General features: G+C 40.5%; 2 protein-coding genes across 2 annotated transcripts in view; one reads left to right on the top strand and one right to left on the bottom strand.

Annotated features, from left to right (window-relative positions):
* lxn (latexin) overlaps window positions 1-1036 on the top strand; it is a 4835-nt gene extending 3799 nt beyond the window's left edge. Inside the window, exons 4-6 of the mRNA XM_002933240.5 lie at window positions 32-168; window positions 262-327; window positions 636-1036. Of these exons, the coding sequence (XP_002933286.1) occupies window positions 32-168; window positions 262-327; window positions 636-743 (311 nt within the window). The 3' untranslated portion in view covers window positions 744-1036. The remainder of the gene's footprint in view (window positions 1-31; window positions 169-261; window positions 328-635) is intronic.
* The window catches only part of gfm1 (G elongation factor, mitochondrial 1), a 23271-nt gene extending 11301 nt beyond the window's left edge, over window positions 1-11970 (bottom strand). The window contains exons 1-13 of the mRNA XM_002933239.5: window positions 11639-11970; window positions 10865-11017; window positions 10038-10170; window positions 7919-8123; window positions 7046-7162; window positions 6809-6959; window positions 5479-5633; window positions 4645-4729; window positions 4048-4185; window positions 3540-3641; window positions 2910-2966; window positions 2564-2701; window positions 826-908 (exon numbers count right to left, since the gene is read on the bottom strand). Of these exons, the coding sequence (XP_002933285.1) occupies window positions 826-908; window positions 2564-2701; window positions 2910-2966; window positions 3540-3641; window positions 4048-4185; window positions 4645-4729; window positions 5479-5633; window positions 6809-6959; window positions 7046-7162; window positions 7919-8123; window positions 10038-10170; window positions 10865-11017; window positions 11639-11713 (1592 nt within the window). The 5' untranslated portion in view covers window positions 11714-11970. The remainder of the gene's footprint in view (window positions 1-825; window positions 909-2563; window positions 2702-2909; window positions 2967-3539; window positions 3642-4047; window positions 4186-4644; window positions 4730-5478; window positions 5634-6808; window positions 6960-7045; window positions 7163-7918; window positions 8124-10037; window positions 10171-10864; window positions 11018-11638) is intronic.
* Between the last annotated feature and the right edge of the window lie 10686 nt (window positions 11971-22656).

The following is a 22656-nucleotide window of genomic DNA, read 5'->3' on the forward strand; positions in this document are numbered from 1 at the left end:
CCTTATTCACTACCCCTGAATTTCCCCTCAGATAAATTTGGCAATGTACCGGCAGAGCTGGAGCCAGTATGGCACCTTGCACTGGCTGCCTGTGGCTATGTAAAGTGGCAAAACTCCACTGAAAATACATTCTACAGAATGGCAGTCATCAAAAGTGTCAAACAGCAGGTAAAGCTGCATTCTGTTCTTATGCCAAATGACTAATTATAGATGTGCCAAGGTTTACCTTAGTTTTTACAACTGCATGTTTGTTTTGAGCAGAAAAGAGAAGAAGATAGTGCTCTGGAGTTTCACTATGACATGCTAATCCATGAGATGGTCTCTCAGGTAAAGTTTATGTGCTAATGTGCTGACTTCAGTACACACTGGCATCTCAGTACAATTAGTAAATGCTACATTTTGCTCTCAGAACAGCTATTTTGGTATCCTTGTAGCTATGGAAACAGACAGTGCAAATGACAAATTTTCAACATCAAATACTTTATAAAATAGTTGTATTCTTAAAAGGCACACACTGCGGCTAACCCAGAAAGGAAGACCTATTAGACTGTCTGCAACGCTGCCTAGTTTCAGACCAAAGCAACATGACACATGCACTTGTAAATATGTATAACAAAGGCTTCTCTATATTCCAGGGAATGGTACCTTGGCAAATTGAAGTTTTATGGGACCCGTCAGGAGGGCTGAAAGTAGTGAAACAGGTCCGGCTGCCAAAACAATGCTGCAGTGCACAGGAAAACTGACATATCCAACAACATAACTGGGAAATTTAAATGAACTAGAAATAAAAAAAGAAATAAGGCATCTTTTTGGAGGAATACTTACGGCACCGTTTTGCTGATTGTCTCCCTAAAGGCAACTTTAGGTTTACCCATAACACAAGGACAGGCATATTCCCTTTCCATCCGCTGCAAAGACAAGGAAAATTCCATTAAAATATAGGCAAATAGATATTGCATCTCCCTGCCGTGAAATCTGTTCAGCAAAGGATTTTGGTTGTCCATTATATAAATTAAATAAATACTTAGGAACATAATGGGACTGAATGCATTCTCTGTACACGGATTCATTTAGGCTACGGCCACATGTGGTGGATTCTTGGCCTTGTATATGAACACAGGTAAAAAAGCCACCACACTCTCCAAAAAGCGTATTGATGTGCCAGCGCATCATGCCATTGCATCGATCCAGGTGTAGGCACACATAGTGGATTTTGGCATGAAACTGCATACTGGGGTATGCAGTTCCCCTAACTTAGGAGAGCCTGACTGCACATAAGCCTGTTAACATGCGAGTGCCCTTCTCTGCTCCCAAAAATCTAAATTATATCACTGCAGGGGTTTTTTTGCCAGCTAATTTTTATTATGAAGGATCATAGGGGATAAATGCATGAGGTTGGTAGGCCTGCACAGACAGGATTATTTTCTTTTTATCTGAGGCAGGGTCCCTTTAAAGGAGACATATCCTATAAAAATTATGAATGTACCAGTGAATTATACTCCTCTAGATATAGAAGGAATGTGCTTTAAAAAGTTGTGTTTCTCACTGATTTATTGAGAAATTCCACAAAAACCCCACTAGCCCCGCCCATCTGTTCCACTTCCTGCTGGCTGAATTCTCTGGATGAGCTGGGGAGCCGGCGGCCCTCCGTACACTACACTGTAGGATAGGAACCAATCAGCAGCTAGGCTGACCTGATAGGGAACTGAAGCCTGTCTGTGCTTGTGTGAGTGCAGGGCTGTGATTGGCTATCCCCCTCCTACTGTGCTTCTGGCAGGGACCATTAGGACACGCCCACTCTTCATTTCACACTGGACGGAGAAGTGATATGATCTATAGGGAGCTCCAATAAAGGGGCCATTTTTACAGAGAGGATTAATTTTTAGCACAAAGTGAAACCAGCACCGTATATTATTCATAATTGCCTACAAAATAAGCGTTTTTCTCATTTATCCAATATGTCTCCTTTAAGCACTGTGCCTGTGAAATCTCATCTCATTGAGCCACGTGTAAAAGAATACCCATGCCCCTTCCTCTAAGAGGCCCAGTGCACCTTTTACCACAAACAGGAACAAGTTATAAACCTGCATTCTACCTTTACTTGCACCTGGAATTCTGGTGGAATATTGTGCATGATAATAAAATAGTGAATTTCGATTACCCTATTGGTAAGTGAAAGACTGCATTGAATTATTATGGATGACTTCTTTGATATGTACCTTTGTTAGTTTAGGCCAATTTGGGCAAGCAGCCTTAATGGAAGTTGCTAAATCACCAGAGTGCAAGAGTTGTAATTCAGTGCCTACCGTATATTTTCAGATATCTTTCAAAACCTCAGAATATAAACAAGCCACCAAATAAGTGTTTATGTTAACTACTGAATGCTGATGCTTACAAGAAGAGAAAAGCCTGCTAAACACCCTGCTTATAATATTACACAGAGAGTTCATCTTTAATATAGCTATAGATCTGGTAATTTACAACACCTAAATAATTAAAGTTTTCTGCCGTCTAATCTCTGTAAATGCAGACAGCGATATAATAAAACATATTTTCACATTACTTGAGCATAGATTTCCAGATGCAATTCCCCCATGCCAGAAATGATTGTCTCCTTGCTCTCCACTTCGTAGTGAACCCTAAATGTTGGATCTTCTCTGGTAAAGCGACTGATACCCTTTGAGAATTTGTCCAGATCATTCTAGTGAAACAAACACATTCTAAGAAACAAAAACACCTACTTACTGAGAAATAAATGAAAAGATAAGTTGCTTTTCCAATTGTATTATTTTTGCAGTAATTTACATAAATTGTAAATTCTAGATAATAAAATTTCACGTTTTCAGTCAATTAAGTCTTTCATAGTTTCTCTCCAACACATTAAAAAAAACATGCTATTATAAGCTTACTTTGTTGGTTGGTTTCATGGCTACAGAAATCACTGGGTCTGGTACATGTATGGATTCCTGCAAGGCAATAATATTATGCATGTTAGCCAACCAAAAGTACATATTTAAAAGGGACAGTAAACACCTCTGCTAAGAATGAGCACAATAAATAAAAATGGTGAAAATACATTCTGCCTATTTTTTTATTAAAGAAAACTATTTTTTTTTACTGACCTTCCCTTTATAAATCATCAGGGCAATATGTTCAAAGCTCCTTATCCACTTTTGAACCAACCAACAAATCCCTACCTTTCCCAAAATGCAGCTCATTATCAGAGGGCTTCATGATGGACAAATAATTTATTAGCTTATCCACTGCACGACAGGGCCAGGAAGTGCTAAAGTCAAACTGGTTCCATTTTCTTGTTTAGTTCCAGAAATAACAGAAATAGATATTTCTTAATTTAAACAATAGACAAAAAGTAGGTTTGGCACAAGCCCCAGTCATTGATCTCCCAGCCAACATAAAATGATCAGAAACAATGGAGTAAAGGGAAAGCTGACCTGTTCCAACAGAAAACCTGTAGCTATAAAACACAATTGATGTGATGTGTAAAAGAGAAGTTAGAAGTGACCTGTTGTACTGCTTACCATGGAGAGATTATCGTTGGATTTACTTGTGAAGGTGTCTCCACTCGCACAGTCAATGCCAAACAATGCACATATATCACCTGCGTAAGCTTCTTCAACATCCTTCAAAAAGGAAAAAAAAAATATGTGTTAATAAGTATATATCTGAAAATAAAGATAACAAATGTTATAAGGGGGAGAAAACTGACTAATCAAAACATTACTGTTTCTTAACCTTGGAGCTGGCCTACAGTTTAATGAATACTCAGATATATATATGCAAGTTCTTCTTTAGCAATACCTTTCAACTCAACAGTGTCCTATAATGACAAGGCACTTTGCGGGGTGAGCCTCAAAAACACCAACACATGTGAAAGCCAGTCCAATCATAAATCCCAGCTAACTATGTTCAAACAGAGCCACTGCCAGAGCCAAGATGGGTCAAGGTGGACACTCGACAACTAAATACAGAAACAAACACTCTTTTTAACATAAACACAGTAATAAGAGAAATTAACTCATTCTATACCTCCATCATGTCAGCGTGGAGACGAACCAAGCGCTGCACCCTCACTTTTTTGCCTGTTCGTGTGTTAAAGATATAGTCACTCTTCTGGAGCATTCCTTGGTAAACTCTGACGTATGTAAGTTGGCCAAATCGTCCAGCCTGCCACAGACAAACCCAAGTAGGTTATAATTTAATCCAGTAACAATAATCATTGGCAATACAATGGAAAATGTTCAAGCAAGTGTAAAATAAAGCACATATTGTTTTAAGCCACTGCAGGGTTTATTTGCGTAACACAGGAGGGAGAAAATGGATGTCCAGAAGAAAACAGAGAATGACTTGGTATAGAAGATGAATAGCAGAAAGTCAGTCATTTGCCCAAATAGTCACATATATTTTTTGTCTCAGGATGCAGGGAGATTAGCTCTTCCAGAAGTCACTGTGCTAAGTTTTTTTTTGTGGGTTTTAAGCATCTGTGGTGAATTACAATATAATTATAAGAGACTGTGACTGAATTTACATTGGGCCTAGACTGGGATACTGTCATAGTCAAAGTTTCAAGTGACACTGATGTAATATGAACAGTTAAATATAAAGCTTCAGACAAATGATACCCACTTCCAGTTTAAACGCAAGGCCCACAAACGGCTGGGAGCTGTCCCTGACAGAGTTCATTAGAATCTTGGTGGCTTCCTCAGAATTCCTTGATGCAATAAATAATGAGAAAAGTAACATTAATTCTGTAAACAGCAGAGTTTCTTCTATTTAGTGCTTTGGCTAAAATCGCTGCAAGCACAAAATATAAAATATATAAAGCGGCACTTTATATTTAAATGAGTTTTCCTGCATTGGGATCTAACATCTGCTTTAATTATTAGTCTCCACCTAGTGGCCATATATTAGAAATGAATTCTTACAGAAAACATTAGACTTCTTTTACACTTTTTCCCATGCAATGAAAATGTGTATTTATTATCATATATTTCATTTAGGGTAATAGTTTTTCATGTTATGTCAATTTTCTTGAAGTGTCCATCTACGGGAAAGTTGCTCATGAGTATATTTTCTCATGTTTTCTGCAGAAAACAAACTGAAAAATAATAGTAAGTTTGGTGGAAAAAATTCCGGGGAAAGGAAAAACTGGAATTAACATTTTTTCCCCAAGAAAAGAAAAATGAAGAGGCAGTCAAGATTTTTCCCTCTAAATCTGCCCCAAAGTGTCAGTCTCGTGGCACACATGGTAGATGATTGGCTTTTCTCTATAAAACACAGGCAGAGAAAAATTGATGTGTTTCTATCTGCTTCTTCCTGTATCTGGACTGACAGGCATGGCTTTGGCCTGTGGCACACAGAATGGTTTAGCATGGAAATGAAATAGTATGCATTATGATGTTTTCACCAAAAGTTACAGTCCAGTACACATCCAGGAACTGCATACTCCTAACAACTTACTCGTGATTGAGAATAGCAAAATTTTGGACTTCTGATGGATTAGGAAGATACTCTAAAACTGCTTCTAAAAGGGGCTGGACACCTTTATTCTTCAATGCACTGCCCACTAGAACTGGGGTGAAAAGCCTCTTCAGAGTGGCTCTGCGGATGGCAAGCTGGAAAAGAAAATGAATACTATAAGCTCTGTCAATTTAATAAAAGAGAAGCTCTAATGCCAAGTGAAGAGAATCAGTGAAGCCGCAAGTGGAAATATTTAACAGAATTTGAAATCTTTCATGCTTAGAGCAGAGAACAATGCATTAGGCCAAGGCCAAAAAAAGATAAATATGAGATGGTGGTGTTCTTAGGGTAATTTAGGGAGGATTCTTTTACTCTAATACATAAGCTACCCAGTACATTTTGTTTTTACCTCAGTACAATTACTGATATGTTCACATTGAGATCACATTTAATAGTTGCACATAGAATAAAAAGTACTTATAACAAACATTCAATTCTTAGATAATGACCTCGGCCACCCTCCTGACGAGATCTCTGCATGGGTAGGACTGGGGTAATATACTGGGACTATCCTTCCCTAGCTAGACAATTGGTTCAAACAATGCATGCTTATTGGGGGGGGGGGGGCAAGCACAAGAGTCCAGACCTCTGTATGCCTTTACTGGAAGCGAATATATTTGCCTTTACTAATGCTATTTGAGAGCTTTTAACATTGTATTCTTTCATAAAATTTTATCCAAGTTCTTTTGCATTTCTGGGACATTTGCTCATATTAATATATTATAAATCACAGCATATTCACCACGCCATTACAAATGTTTTGTACCTGTGTGTTCTAATTCTTGAATCATAACTTTAACTTGTTAATAAGCTCAGATTGCAAGCTAATTAATATAATGAGAACTAAATGGTCTCTTTATGTTATTATTTGACTACACTACTGTAGCCATCTTTTAAAAGAGGGATTCATCTTTACATTAACTTTTGCATGTTATTGAATGCCTCATTCTAATCAACTTTTTAATTGGCCTTCATTACTTCTCCAGCTTTTAAATGTGGATCACTGATTGCAGGAGGTTCTGCTTGGAGTAAACTGTATCTATGTCTCCAAGCCAGAAATTTAAAAATGAGCATCCAATTTGAGGCCACTCGGAGCAACGTTAAAAGAGGTAAGCAACATAATACTCATGAGCCACTGGTTGGGGATCACTGACTTAACAATTAAAAGACTCAAACAGCTGAAATCCTAGTCAACACATTAATCTATACCAGGTTTCAATAATGAACTTAACCAAAGAGCCATTTGTTCTTCTCCCAATTCCTCTCCTACCTTAAGGTCGGATACAGTGGGGATCTTTTCTTCCAGAAACATTTCCCCCAGGATCTCATCTGAATTAGCAACACTTTCTATTAACTCCTGACGGCGATCCATAGCCTCTGCCCTAAATTCAGCTGGAATATCTTCATAACGCATAGTTTGCCTACAACACACAAAGGAATTTTTCTCAGAAAACCAGGTCTGTGTGCTTAAGTCAATATTAAATCTTCCAAAATAATTCATACTCACCCAAATTCCCCATCAAAATACATGGCTCGCTCCTCAACAAGGTCTATGATTCCTTTAAATTTACTTTCAATTCCAATGGGAATCTGGACAAATGCAGCATTGTGATTTAACTTTGACCTGAAAGGAATAAAACATTATTACATGTGTGGAAACAAATTATACTGTTTTCATGTGCTGTAAAAAAAGAACTATATTTGTATCACTAAATAACTTTTGTCATTTACCCTGCTTGCCCAACAACCAGCTACTCATTAAAGGGGTGGTTCACCTTCACATTAACGTTTAATATATTATACACTAGGCAATTCTTAGCAACTTTCAACCAGCTTTAATTTTTGTGTGTATATATATATATATATATATATTTCTTTTAATTATTTGCCTTCGTATTCTGCTACTTTCAACTTTCAAATGGATGGTTTATTTAATTTATTACTTTCTATTCAGACCCTCTTTTATTCATCCTCCAACTTCTCATTCAAATCACTGCTTAATTGCTTAGGCAATTGGACCCTAGCAACTAGATAGCTTCTGAAATCCCAAACTGGAGAGCTACTGAACCAAAAGCTGCTGCTGGGGAAATTAAGGGGCTTGTTCATATAGAGTGTTTCTCAGTGGACCGACTATTTTGTTTTTTAATTGTGCACATAAAAACAAATTAAAATGTGACTTTTCAGATTTGCACTGTTTGGTGCCATAAGCCCCCTACACATACTTCTGACTTATAACAGCCAAAAAGGATACACTGCACAATCCCTATCCACTGACTAATGTTGAATAAGGGTGGTACACTGCCCCTTTAAATCTATTTTACCTTGACTGAAGTTCTTCTGCAAAAAATGGGAAAGGTACATTTCTGGGTACATTTCTTACCTAAGTTGCTGCACAGCCCTATTTGGATTAGAGCCCAGTCGGTCCAACTTGTTTATAAATGTTAGGAAGGGGACATTGTATCTCTTCATCTGTCGATTTACAGTCATTGTCTGACACTGTACACCACCAACAGCACATAGTACAAGCACAGCCCCATCAAGAACCCTCAGGGCTCGCTCCACTTCAATTGTAAAGTCCACATGACCTAAAGATGATATTAAAAATGACAGTGAAATGGGAAAAAGCACTGAATACAAAAAAACAAACAATTGCCATAAATGATCTTATCTATGACTAACTATTGTAAGTTCCCTGGCTTAAAGGCAGGATTGTGACTGCAAACCTTGGTACGATCTGCTGATTTCATTGTAAATTTACCTTTAACTTTTTTATAACTGTAAAGTTCTTATTTAGCTGTTTGTGCAGGAAGTTTTAATTAAACAGTACACAATCTGGCCATACCCTTGTTTAATTTAAAAGTGAGGTGACCCTCTTGTAGCCTACAACAAACACAATGCCAAAAAGAAACCATGATATATCCTGTCTGAACTTATTCCTCCTTTCTTGCAAAATTTCAGTCTATACAAAGAATTGAAAAACAAATCAGAAACAGTTCCACGGAAAAAAAGAAATCATACAAAAACCTGGTTGCATTAGTGTGTGCACCCCCTAAACTAATACTTGGTTGAATCACCTTTGGATTATATTAAAGCACATTCTTTTTGGGTAAGAGTCTATCAGTTTGGCATATTTGGACTTTTTGCAATTTTTGCCCACTCCTACTTCCAAAGATATTCCAGCCAAATTGCGAGGACATCTCCTGTGCAGTGCTCTCTACAGATTTTCAATCGAAATAAGGTCTGGGCTCTGGCTGGGCCATTCCAGAATATTGATCCTTCTTTGGTGAAGCCATTGCTTTGTTGATTTAGATGTATACTTTGAACTATTGCCACACTGAAAGGTGAAGTTGCTCTTCATCTTCAGTTTCCTAGCAGATGCTTGAATGTTTTGTGACAAAATAGACTGATACTTGGAACTATTCCTGGTTCCACCAACCTAGACTAAAGCACCAGTTCCAGCTGATGAAAAGCAGCCCTTAAGCATGATGCTGCCTCCACCATCATTCACTGTGGGTATGGTGTTCTTGTGATTCTCATCAGACCATAATACATTTTTCAACCGAATATCAGCTTTGATGTGCACTCAATGGACTTGCACCAGTGGTGAAAATTAAGCAGCTTTATTCATATATCCTTACGCGTTTCATGTAGACACACACATAGCCATAGGCACAACTTTTACAACTCATAACAGCAAATTTAAAAGGCATTCAAAGTTTGCATCATTAATGATGTCACTTCCTTATAGCACATTAACTCTTTAATACAACTAGTAAAAATCGCTCAAGAAGTCCATATATAGGCTGTATTTGTATCCATTATATGAATGTGACTAACAGAACTGGATACTTGTTACATTATTGTAACACAAGTAACAAATTACCATTAACTCCCTTCATTTATAAACTATGTAACTAAGTATCCCAATCCTATTCTGTCACCACTTGCAACCCTGACAATCATGTCCAGTTGCTTAAATTTGACTTAATAAATTCTATAAATTAATTTAAAAAGGTTTCTTAAATAACAATACATAAAATTATTTTTTTAAATTATACACTCTATTAATTTAGTACAATATTCACTTTTGATTTTAAAATGTTAACCCTAAAAGATTGTTTGAAACACTTGCATTAGTCCCTTCAGTTCTCGAGTATTTAAAATAAATATCCATTTCAGTTCCAGTTTCAGTAACATTTTTAATTTATTACCTTCCCTATTTTGAACTGTATCTATACCCTGAATTCGTAACAGTGATACATCTCCACCATTAGACCATGTGAAATGTTGTGATACCATAGTTGCCTTACTTTTATCTGCTATTTGGCTCATACACTCCCACATGCGATTTTTTTTCAAGGGTGTACTGTGCATCAGACATTGAATGATACAGGCCATGAATGAAAATCTTCATAGACATATGTTTGGAATTTCAGACTCAGAATTTAGATATCCTTGGCCAGTTAGACATTTGAATCTATATATAAATAAAACTTTACCTGGTGTATCAATAATATTAATGTTAGTGTCCTTCCACATTGTGTAGGTGGCTGCTGACTGGATTGTGATCCCTCTCTGACGTTCTAACTCCATTGAATCCATGACAGCACCAACGCCATCCTTACCTTTCACCTATGATATTGTAATAAAACATTTGCTTTAGCTCAGTACTGTCACATAGTCTGAACATATTCAGGTAAAAAGCACTTGCTGACAAGTTGTTTAACTCAAGGTAAAACACAGGGAAAACACAGGGTCCAAGATAAAATAGAGCATAGCTTCCTTTATTATTCTTACATAGAGATTCTTCTTATATTTTTTAGAATGTAATACATTAGTAGTTGATATATTTACCACCCGCATTCAAGAAATACAAACAATTGGTTTTAGTGATTTTAGTGGCATACTATTTGAAAAATAGTATAGCTTTGAAAACTGCCATGTTAAATAATAATATTATTTATGTTGGAGGGATAGCATTTCAGTGCTGCCATGCTCTAATGCCACAAACATTCCCAATAATTTGTTCAATCTCAGGCACAGTACATCTTAAAGTGTAATTCAATATAGGTGCAAGGATTGCCACTGTACCTGCAGCAACTAGTTAATCTGTCAGTATTCTAACAGTACTAGATCAGCTAAACTCTATTTGCAGATTAGTTGATAAGGGAAACTAGATATAGGAAAGCCTTCCTTGTAAATATTCTGTGCTAAAAACACTTATTTTCATAATGCACCTTCCCTCTACAAAATATCTTTGGATACTAGATTGCTTCATCTATGAATACTTAGCAAATCCATACCCTGCCTAGCACTCACAACTCACCTCGTGCATCTGTGCTATTCTGCCAGTGTAGTATAAAACACGTTCTGTTAGGGTGGTTTTGCCAGAATCAATGTGAGCAGAAATGCCAATGTTTCGTATCCTTTCATTTGGAACGATGCCTGAGGAACAGTACCTGCAGAAAGTGAGGGGAAGCTGCAATAGAAAAAAAGATATCAGCATGTTTAATATTCCATGTATTTTATAAAAAATAGAAAGGTTAGATCTAATGTTAAGTAGGTAATCCTCTCACAACATAACAATACAACTATAATAACCCTTTATATTTGTACAAATAGAATTGCAGGGATAGTCAAGACATATCGAAATGACTATACTGCTAGATTTCCAGGAAGTCAAAGCACCACAATCACTGATTAGAGAGATTCACAGTCATTAAGTATTTCGCCTAATTGACTGTTTCCATGCAGTTTGCTCATGATCAGCAAATTTGCTAAAAGTAGAACACTAAGGTGCTTCGTTTTTATTGAGGCATGCAAGTTCTTTTCCATCTACAAAGGAATAAAATGCACCACATACTGTAAAGGAGAGCAAGAATAAAGCTGTCCACCCTCTTCCTAATAGGCTTTTATCATATAGGGAGCCCATAGGGAGCTCTGGTAGCTCCACATATAAATAACATAATATGATGAACAGGTTCAATTCAGTGTGCCAGCAGAACCCCTAATGAATGGCAAGGGCAGTATGTATATGCATCTCTACCTGTCAGTCAGCTTCCTCAGCCAGTTCTGCCCTGCGCACAGTGTTTTCACTCACCGGTTTGTTCCGTGTAATTCCACTATACCGTAGGGCCTGAGAGCCCAGCTTAGAAGCCTCCCGCAGAAGTCTCATGATTGTCAGGTTATCTGTGAAAGTCACGCCGGCTTCATGCAGTCCAATGTACTTCCGGGTGTAATTCACCGGCAAAGGTCAATCAAACACAACTTCCGGGATTTGGAACGCACGATATGGCTTGCCGAGCTGCATAAACCTGCTGCGGGCTGTGTATTCGGTTCATTGTAGGCATTGAAGCGTTCTACAGCTAGATACAGACTGAGGCAGATCCCGGTGGCATATTAGCAAAGCACGATTGTATTTTTATCGGAATGCTGCCTAACTGCGCCTGCTGAGTACAGTCTGTGATATTGGGGCAGTCAGGACGTCGGAAGGCTGCACACATGAAATGCTTGTAGCATTATATACTGGGGCCTTTAGTCACAGCTACACGCTGTATTGAAAAGGAGGTGATAATCATTTTCTTTATATTGAATAACTGGGGCCACAGGGCAAGGGGCATCCCCCACTGATATCTGAATGAAACACTTTTTCATATCTCCCAACATTTGAAAAATGAAAAGAGGGACACATTTTGTGACCACGCCCACTTTTGTGACCACGCCCCCAATTACCACACCCCATTTTTAAAAAAAATACTCCTTTTATATAGATGAAATGGCGGGATCAGACGCAAATGTGCTATACCCTCATACTGTACTACCTAAGGAAAACAATATAGCAACTCCTACATTAAAATACAAATATAGAGAGAAGGCAGTCAGTTATAAGTGAGTTATAACTATGTACCAGTTTTGCCCCCCATACAGAGGTGCCCCCCATACACAGGAGCCCCCCCATACACAGGAGCCCCCCATACACATTAGCCCCCCATACACAGTGCCCCTATACACAGTAGCCCCCCATACACAGTGCCCCCATACACAGTGCCCCCTATACACAGTAGCCCCCCCATACACAGTGCCCCCTATACACAGTAGCCCCCCATACACAGTAGCCCCCCCATACACAGTGCCCCCTATACACAGTAGCCCCCCATACACAGTAGCCCCCCCCATACACAGTGCCCCCTATACACAGTAGCCCCCCATACACAGTGCCCCTATACACAGTAGCCCCCCCATACACAGTAGCCCCCCATACACAGTAGCCCCCCCATACACAGTGCCCCCTATACACAGTAGCCCCCCCATACACATTACCCCCCATACACATTATCCCCCACAGGAGCTCCTCCTTTGTCTGCGACAGGCCCTTTTATAAGGTTGTGCCCGTGCGTAATGACGTCACACGTACCCACAGACGCAACCTTATAAAAGGGCCTGTCGCGCTGTATAAGGAGCCGCATAAGGAGAGAAGCCGCCGGGGAAGTCTGAACGTCCGGCTCCAGCCAGCGCATCCCGCTGTGCTGGATAGTTCAATGAATGTCCCACAATGCGGGACATTCATGGAACTATCCGGGACAGCGGGATGCGCCATGAAAAGCGGGACTGTCCTGCGAAAAGCGGGACAGTTAGGGGGTATGCTTTTTGATATACAGTGGTTCTCAAAAGTTTGTGACCCCTTTAAAACGTTCTGTGTTTTTATATGAATGTGACCTAAAACATCAGCTGATTTTCCTAAACCTAGTGAAACAAATATTAAATGTTTATTTGATGTATTTTTATTAGCCTTCCTATTCATTTTTCAAATGTCTCATACCTCCCAACATTTTGAAAACAGAAAGAGGGACAAAAACAATTTTTTAACCACGCCCATTTTTGTGACCACACCCTCTAAATACCACTCCCATTTGACTAAATTTGGCAGGTTATTTAAAGTTTGAACACATTTCTGTGAGTTTTGGGGTCATGTTTTATGTGTTATTACAGTTTTGTTGAAAAAGGTGAAGTTGCCCTTTAAGCTGTGAGTCTCAGTTCTCCCAGTTTAGCTTATTAGTTACACTTGTATTTCAGTGCAGGGGGGCTCGTTACCTTTCTGGGCTCTCTGTCAAAAGCCCACTTGTTTAATTAAAAGTGAGAACTCGTTAAGATTTCTGGGCTCTGCCAAAAGCTACTTTTAATTAAATGCGTACCTTTTTTAGCTTCAGTGCAGGAGATCAAAGGGAAATGAGGGACTTTTCAGTAAGAATCCGAGACTGCGGGATGAGCTGTTAAACGAGGGACTGTCCCTCGTATGCAGTTTGTAGAAAGGGGACACAAATGTAGAACACAGGATCTTGTAAGGAGCACATGGGTTTGCGCAGACTCTGGTGGTACTATGCTCCCTTCACACACACGATTACTGCATAATTACATTATGTAACAGACGCAGATATGGCACAATCTTTACGGCATTTCCTTGCCAATATTAGACTTTCCTGTAGATCTTATACAGGGTCACACTCAACTTCTTGTAGAGAAATGGACACTGTTCTGTATGGGGTACATGTGATTTATATGTAACAGCGACATTTTTGCTGTGGTTTCATGAAAAAAATTGCCAATGCCTAAGTCCACACTTTCGCTGCGAGTCCATGTGTTCCGAAAAATTCACGCATCACTACACTATAAAAATAATTACAAAAAAAGATTTTAACTGTAAAAACTCAAACTCTAGGCCACAAAAAGAATGGACTAAGCATGCAGGGACCCAGTGATCTTCCCACATATTTAAAGGAGACATATCCTATAAAAATTATGAATGTACCAGTGAATTATACTCCTCTAGATATAGAAGGCTTGTGCTTAAAAAGTTGTGTTTCTGACTGATTTATTGAGAAATTCCCCCAAAACCCCACTAGCCCCGCCCATCTGTTCCACTTCCTGCTGGCTGAATTCTCTGGATGAGCTGGGGAGCCGGCGGCCCTCCGTACCCTGCACTGTAGGATAGGAACCAATCAGCAGCTAGGCTGACCTGATAGGGAACTGAAGCCTGTCTGTGCTTGTGTGAGTGCAGGGCTGTGATTGGCTCTCCCCCTCCTACTGTGCTTCTGGCAGGGACCGTTAGGACACGCCCACCCCTCATGTGAAACCCAGACAGGGACCTGAGAGGATCTATAGGGAGCTCCAATAAAAGGGCCATTGTTACAGATAGGGTTAATGTTTAGCCCAAAGGGAAACCAGCACAGGATATTATTCATAATTGCCTACAAAATTACTTTTTTTTCCCATTTATCCAATATGTCTCCTTTAATATTTGGTTGATATAAAAGATGACACAGTGGGTCCTGCCACTCATTACTGTTGGTACAAAGCATGGTAGGTTGGCGCAATGGTAAAGTAAATTTGAACCAATGTCCACATACATTACAAATAAAACTGGTATATTACCAACAGCACAACCAGTCACTCAGCTGTTCCTCTCACACAGCAACCAGTCTCTCATTCTCTCCCAGTGATAAGGAAGCAGTTGGTGGGAGCAGAAAGCTCAGTCTCTCTCAGGACTTCCTGGCCTGACACATCCCTTCCCATAACGTTGTCTCCTGCAAGGTCAACTGAATGCTTGGTTCAAAGTGGCTGATAAAATCTGTTGTAATTCCATAGGGGGGATTATATGCAGTATATTCTGGAACAGAAACACCCATTATATATTTAGCATATGGAGGTCATGGCATAATAAATATTTCTCTTTCATTTGGCCTCATCTGATACCAGGGTCTGTAACTGTAATTGGCTCCTAGCATTGGCCAATATGGTGGTGCTGAAACTGTGGGGAATTGTGATTTATAGGACGAGAATGTTTTCGAGGGTTACGATTAACATGTACAGGGGCCGTGGACATGTGAACAACGGTTTCTGGTTTGTTTGTTTTTTTTCTTCTGTTTCATCTTCACTAAATTAAAAGTCTTGTTGAATAAAAGTTGTACCATTCATACCATTCTTCTTCTTTATAATGATGTAGAGCAGTGGTCCCCAACCAGTGGCTCGTGAGCAACATGTTGCTCCCCAACCCTTTGGATGTTGCTCCCAGTGGCCTTAAATAAAGTGCTTATTTTTGAATTCTTGGCTTGGGGGCAAGTTTTGGAGGCATAAAAACCAGGTGTACTGCCAAACAGTCTCCTATTAGGCTGGCAGTCCATATAGGGGCTGCCAAATAGCCAATAACAGTCCTTATTTGGCACCCCCAGGTACATGTTTCATGCTCGTGTTGCTCCCCAAGTCTTTTTACACTTAAATGTAGCTCACGGGTAAAAAAGGTTGGGGATCCCTGATGTAGAGCATTGCCATCCAACATGTGGCGCACAGCCCCCCTCTGTGTGTCCCCCCATCTGTATGGCTGCTGTGGCCTTTGTGTGAGCCTTAAATGGTATTGGTACTGAGATTAACTGGCCCCCTGCATTGTTCACATTAACAAATGCTAATCTGCCAATGCTTTCTCAGCAGCAATAATGTAAATCACCAGTGGTTAAGCATCGCTTTGCATTGCCTGGCACAGAAACATTATGCATAAGAAAGATACATGATGGGGCACATTTACTAATCCACAAATCCGAATCACGAATGGGAAAAAATCGTATTGGAAACGAAAATTTCGGAAGATCGCAAATATCACGAAAATGCTTACAAAAAAATCGTATTAGTCACGATAATATCGTATTGGCGATCCGAAAGTTACGAAAAGATGTTGAGAGAACACTCACTGCAATAAAGCATTCAAGAACTCCTGGGCAGATACAAATGGGTCTAAGAATGTAAAGCGACAACATTGTGCCTGGGAAACTCACTATAAAGGCCATGAATTGCTTTTAAACCGCAAGGAAAGGCTGCAATCAAAGGTGGCAACTTTTTGTAACACCCTCCCCCCCATCATGGCCCCTTGTGCACTGCCCACTGCTGCCCATTAGACTCCGTATGTGCCAGGACAGAAAATCAGAATAGTACCAGATCTACCAAGGTAAAGGAGAGAACCAGCTAGTTAACAGTGGTTAGTGACTATGGTCATGGGGGGTGCCTTAGAAAGTGGTACCCCCCTCCTAAATGGCAAACTTTTATCTGTTATTGCAAACATTATTCATATGATGTAGACAGTGAAAGTCTGAGACAATTAGCAGTTGCTCTTCATTTTTATTTTGTCTGGTTTCTAAAATCCCCCTGGTTTGGGATTTCAGCAGGTCTGGTTGCTATGGTCTATTTCATCGTAGCAGGGCAAACACCTGTGTAAGCGATAACTTACATATGAACAACCCCCTTAAAAAGTAAAATCTGGGTTTTCTGTATATTTGATTACAAAGTCACAAGACCTGAAGGACATGAATTTCATTTGGTTGAACAAAAGGGTTGCAATCTTGTCATGTGACTATAAAGCCAGGGACAACTGTGAGACACATGTATGTATAGAGATTATGCTACTTTTGGGTTTCTTGGCCCCTCCAAATATGACTGATGTGGTGCCTCTAGGGTGTGTCTACATCTAGTAACAATATAATAGATTTAATATTAGTCAATATGAATGAAAAGGAGATGGAGCCAAGACTCACAGACTTAATTTGGGCCCAGTCCAATAAAAATTAAAGGGGTAGTTCACCCCTTGCGATTTCTGCCTTTTGTTCAGCAGCTTTTGGTATTGCAGCAGCTAACTAGGGTCTTATTAGCCCTAGCAACCAGGCAGTGGTGTAAATGAGAGACTGGAATTATAATAGGAAAGGACCTAAATAGAAAAATAAGGAATAAAAAGTAACAAAAACAATGAAATTGTAACCTCACAGAGCAATAGATTTGTGTGCTGGGGTCAGTGACCCCCATTGGAAAGGGGAAGATGTACAGAGCAAATAATTAAAAAACTATAAAAAAAAATAAAAAAATAATAAAGACCAATTGAAATGTTGCTAGGAATAGGATGTTCATCTAGGATATACTAAAGGTTAACATAATGATGAACCAACCCTGCTGCAGAGAAAAAATGCTCCAGGTAAGAAGCAAAAATGACCATCCCATGCACAGAAGCATTTGTGAGAACTAAACCCCCCCTACATACAACAGCCCCCTCAACTGCCCTCCATTGCCCCTCCCTCACCTCTCCCTTCCCCACACATACAAGTTCACAAAGTAAACTTGTGTCTTACTGAACAAGTGAACTCATTTTTTATATCATAGGCCCCCTATACATATTGTTATAACACTTATATTTTAATCCCCCAAACTTCTAAACATTTTATAAGAATGAATAGAAAGTGGGTACATTTTTCTCTGGTGAGCTCTAATCTGACCACTATTTGTTTGTGCATTTAGACCTCCTTATATTCACAAGAAAGCACAACAGAAAATATAAAGAAAGAGCCACAAATGCTCTGGAGTGATTGCTACTTGCAGCAGAGGGTTCCAGCAATTTGATCAGATTTTATGTAACGAGTGAGAGACGTTATACGATAAAACAGAGAAAAGAGTTGTTATCATTTATAATATACATTTCCTAAAAATCACATCAAAATGAAATAAACTCAATAGGATTGTTTTGCCGCCAATATGGATCCATGCAGCTTAGTTATCATGAAGTACAAGGTACTGTTTTATTATTACAGAGAGAAAGGGAATTATTTCTGCTTAAAATAGAGTCTATGAGAGATGGCTTTCCCACAATGAAAAGCTTTTCTGGTTAACAGATTTCCCAATAATGGATTTCACACCTGTACAGGTAGATTTGTCAGGGTTTCCACTGTAATGAAAAGAGTCGACAATGTGCCATGTAACTCACAGGTACGTCCCTATTCCAGGCATAATCTTTACACTTTCCTATATCAGACTGATGCATGCTTAAACGACAATGGGGCTGATTCACTAAAGTGCGATTTAACGCGCGCTATTTATAGCGTGCGGTAAAAATTTGATCGCATCTTAATTTTTGTGACTTTTCTCACGATTCACTATAAGCATACTTGCGCTATTTTACGCGCGGTATTTCATGCGATATTTTTGTCGCGATAAATAGCGCGTGCTGTATTTTTCGCATGCACACTATTTATCGCAAGCGCTAATTGTCGCGACATTATGCACGCGACAATCGGCAGCATAAAACTGGCGACATTTTGCCCTGGGAGAGCACAGAGTGCTAGAGAGGTGCTGTATAAATGTTTATTTGCCAAAACCCCCCCCCCAAAAAACAATAAAAATATAAGTAAGAAAAAAAAGAAGTGCTAGAGATAATAAAATGGGGGGGGGTGGGGGCATTTAAGAATATTTAGCCAAATACTTAGGGGTCCGTTTGCTAAAGTGGCTTAAGTTAAGTGGGAGATTTTAGACACAGAATAAATGGCAAATATTTTATGGGCACTTTATTAAACGGGGACAAATATAATATTGCAATTATTCTGGCAACAAAACATTTGAATGGCAGTTATCACACTCGCCAGAAAATACGCTACGTACTAATTAACGCAAGTTTTACTATTCAGCAAAATGGGCTAAAGACAAAATTGTTGGCAGAATATTTGCAAACATTTAAACCATATAGCATATTGATGCTGTTACTGATAAATGTAAGAGTGTAGGGGAAACTACATGAAAGTATAGAATACCATATCAAGGAAGGAAAAATAATTAGACATTACTCAGTTCAAAAGTACAAAAATAAAACAAATTTTATTTTTACAATTAAAGGGGAAAAACTGGGAAAGAAAAAACTTAGGGCTTGCTGCCCTTGAGTTCTCTGATGTCCCTCCTGAGTTCTGCTATTTCCCCCCGGAGCTGGGCCAGCTCGGCCTTGATGTTGGCCAGGTCCTCCTGCACTGATGGTCCTTCGTGTGCAGGAGAACCTGGTGCCCAGCGCTTGGCCTGGGGGGAGTCCGGGGCCTGGGGGGAGAACTCAAGGGCCTGGGGGGAAACTGGGGGAGGAAGGAAGGGGGGGAGTGTCCAGGGCCTTGGAGGACCCTGGGGCCTCGGGGGCCTCTGTAGCTGGGGCCTCTGTAGCTGGGGCCGGTGCTGGGGCCTCTGTAGCTGGGGCCTCTGAGGCCGCTGGAGGTCGGGCCTCTGGAGCCTGGGCGGGTGCTGCTGCCTGGCCGGGTGCTGGGGCCTCGGGGGCCGCTTGAGCCTGGTGGGCCTCGGGGGCCACAGGAGCCTGGTTTGCCTGGGGAAGAGGCGCCAGCTGAAGTTCTGTGAGATAGTATTGCAAGATGTTATTTTGTGTAATATATTATATATATATATATACATTCATACACCATCATAAATAACGGGGCCCCTCACAACAACATTTTTTGGGCCCCCCTCCTCCCACGCCCCCAATGGCCCCTCCCCCTGTGAACCCTCACATCAATACAAAGGACACACAGACATTGTTAGCCAGGGCCCCCTAAAGCATTCGTGGCCCTTCCCCAAATGACTCACACTATGGGCAGCTCCCTGCTGCTTCCCCCCTGCTTTAAACTCATTTATGCATATGTATTTGACAATAGATGTGTATATATATTTATATATATATACAATAGGAAGTGCTGGGAAGCTGCACACCATAAGGAGCAATAATACCTGGGTGCCTGTGGCAAAACAAAATCTAGACAGGCATGGGGTAACGGCACACACAGGATTTTGACAAGGAGTCACGAAGATGTGAAATAATATTCAGAGGTTTATTGTGACCAACGTTTCAGTTCCTCACTGGCATTATGGTTGAACGTGATGGACGTATGTCTTTTTTCAACACAACTTACTATGTTACTATGTTACTTTACCGCTATAGTACTGTATATTTTGGCGACTAAATATTTACCGCTATAGTACTGTATATTTTGGCGACTAAATATTTACCGCTATAGTACTGTATATTAGTAGCGAAATTCCATACATGCCAAGACTTTAGTAAAATTGAGTAAAAAGACACACACTTGAATAAATAACACTGTAAGTCCATATTTTATTGCCCAAAACTCATTTACTGTACTTTTCTATAATTTATCGCCTGCCTGTAGTAGGTGTTAATTTTTGCATAGCCGAATGCGATATTTAGCGCGCCTAAGTGATAGTGAATCATGCGATCGTTCTTTTCAGCGCGGAAATTAAACTAGCGCATGCGGTCGCGCGAAAAATAACGCATACGATATGGCGACTTATCGCACGTGATAATACTATGGTGAATCGCACGCTAATTATCGCGACTAATTTAACGCAAAAAAGCGTGCAATAAATTTTATCACACTTTAGTGAATCAGGCCCAATATATCAGATTGCACATCAGTGTATTCTCACCACTAGTTCAGTGCACAAATGCAGGGCCGCCATCAGGGGGGCACAGGGGGGACAGTTGTCCCGGGCCCGGCCGTGATACAGTTTTTTAAGCTCGGGCCCCCTTAAAAGAACTCCGGGCCTGTCATTGGTGGCCAGCGGGAAATTTGATTGGTTGCGCCCCGTGCGTCCTTATAAAATGTTCACATGCAGCGGGGAGCCGGCACATATCAAGAGGATGCTGGAGAAGGAAGTCACCAGTGGGGGAGCTGGATGCCGGAGGAAGCCGCAGCGAAGCCGGAGGAAATAACTGGGGTGGAGGGGGGGGGGGGGGGGAGAAGCAGCAGGGGAGTCGGAGGAAGTAGCTGGGGTGGAGGGAGGGGAGTCGGAGAAAGTAGCTGGGGTGGAGGGAGGGGAGCCGGAGGAAGTCACTGGGGGTGGAGCTGGAGGATACTGGGGGAAGCCACAGGCGGACGCTGGGGGGGGTGCTGTGCAGATGCAGCGGGGAGCCGGAGGATTCTGGTGGGAGCTGGGGGGAAGCTGGAGGATGCTGGGAAGGACTCAGGCTCAGGTTTGGCAATGCACATGGTGATGTTAGGTATGTTTCTGTCTGATTACTTATACAAATTCTATGTACCCAACTAATAGTTCTTGTGCTGATGCTGCTTCTAAAGAGAGTTTGGAACTTGGCAATAAGCGTTCCTGCTGAGGAAGACCTTTACAGGAGACTCATTGCAGTTGGCCATAAGCGACCGGGGGTGACATTGACTTAGTCAAGTATGACCAGGGATGAAGTAGTCGGCCAGCATAGTATATTGCAATATATGGAGATTTATTATTTTCCAGAGCACAAGTGACCTTTTTGCACACTTATCAATACTGCTCTCTTCACTGAGTAACAGATTATAAATCTGGCACTTTGGTGTGCAGAGCTGCGTCAGGGGGCACAGGTTAGCTGTGTTCGTGGGGGAAAACTAGAAAGGAGGAATGCAGTGTGCAAAAAAAAGACTGAATGTGGCCCTTTTGTGCACCTTGCACACTGCATTCTGCATGGTAAATGATCCCTTGTTTTTATGTGTGAGGCTCAAAAGCCCAGAAGCAAAAAGTATCTTCACTTTCTAATCAGATGCTCCCTTTTACTATAGCAAACCAGCAAGCACTATTAATTTACTGATTGGTAAAACAGGAGCAAACATTGCACTGTTTAGTACATTCCCCCTTATAGTCTCAGGTAGAGCAGCTCATCGTGCTTTATAGCCTGGGGCTGTCCCACTGCACTGCACCTTCAGTACTGGATGAGAGGGTTATTTATGTCCCACTTCCTACAACCAGGCTCCCCTAACCTCTATATCACACCATCTCTTTAGTACATGGCACGGTAAGAACACATCCCAAAGTGTGTGTGGTCTAAGATGGATGAAATAAAGAGTGCCTATCCTTGTACTTGCACCATACATGCCCCTGCACTTCCACTTGGCGGCCAATGAGTTCATCTTGCCAGACTTGATACCAGTGAATCATGTGCAACTGGTACACCCACTCTGCAACTGACACAATCCCAGGTCTGAGAATACTAACGCAACGTGAACCAAAATAGATTTGTAACACAAGTACAACTGTGTCTGTTTTGGGCACTATCAAAGGACATGCAACTTTAGTGTAGCCACATTTACTCTGCATAATGGGTAAAAAAAATAAAAATAAAAATGGTTAATTGCATCTGAAATTACACATTGCACTTGGGTTTATAAATGACCCCTATTGTGTACAAACTCCCACCCCCTCTCTGCATGAAGGAAGACAGCACCAACCTACTCCGCTGTGTTGCCCCATGGTTCCTATTGTTTCCTATACCATATACATAGC

This window comes from Xenopus tropicalis, chromosome 5 (genome assembly GCF_000004195.4).
Source record: "Xenopus tropicalis strain Nigerian chromosome 5, UCB_Xtro_10.0, whole genome shotgun sequence".
Taxonomy (NCBI): Eukaryota; Metazoa; Chordata; class Amphibia; order Anura; family Pipidae; genus Xenopus; species Xenopus tropicalis.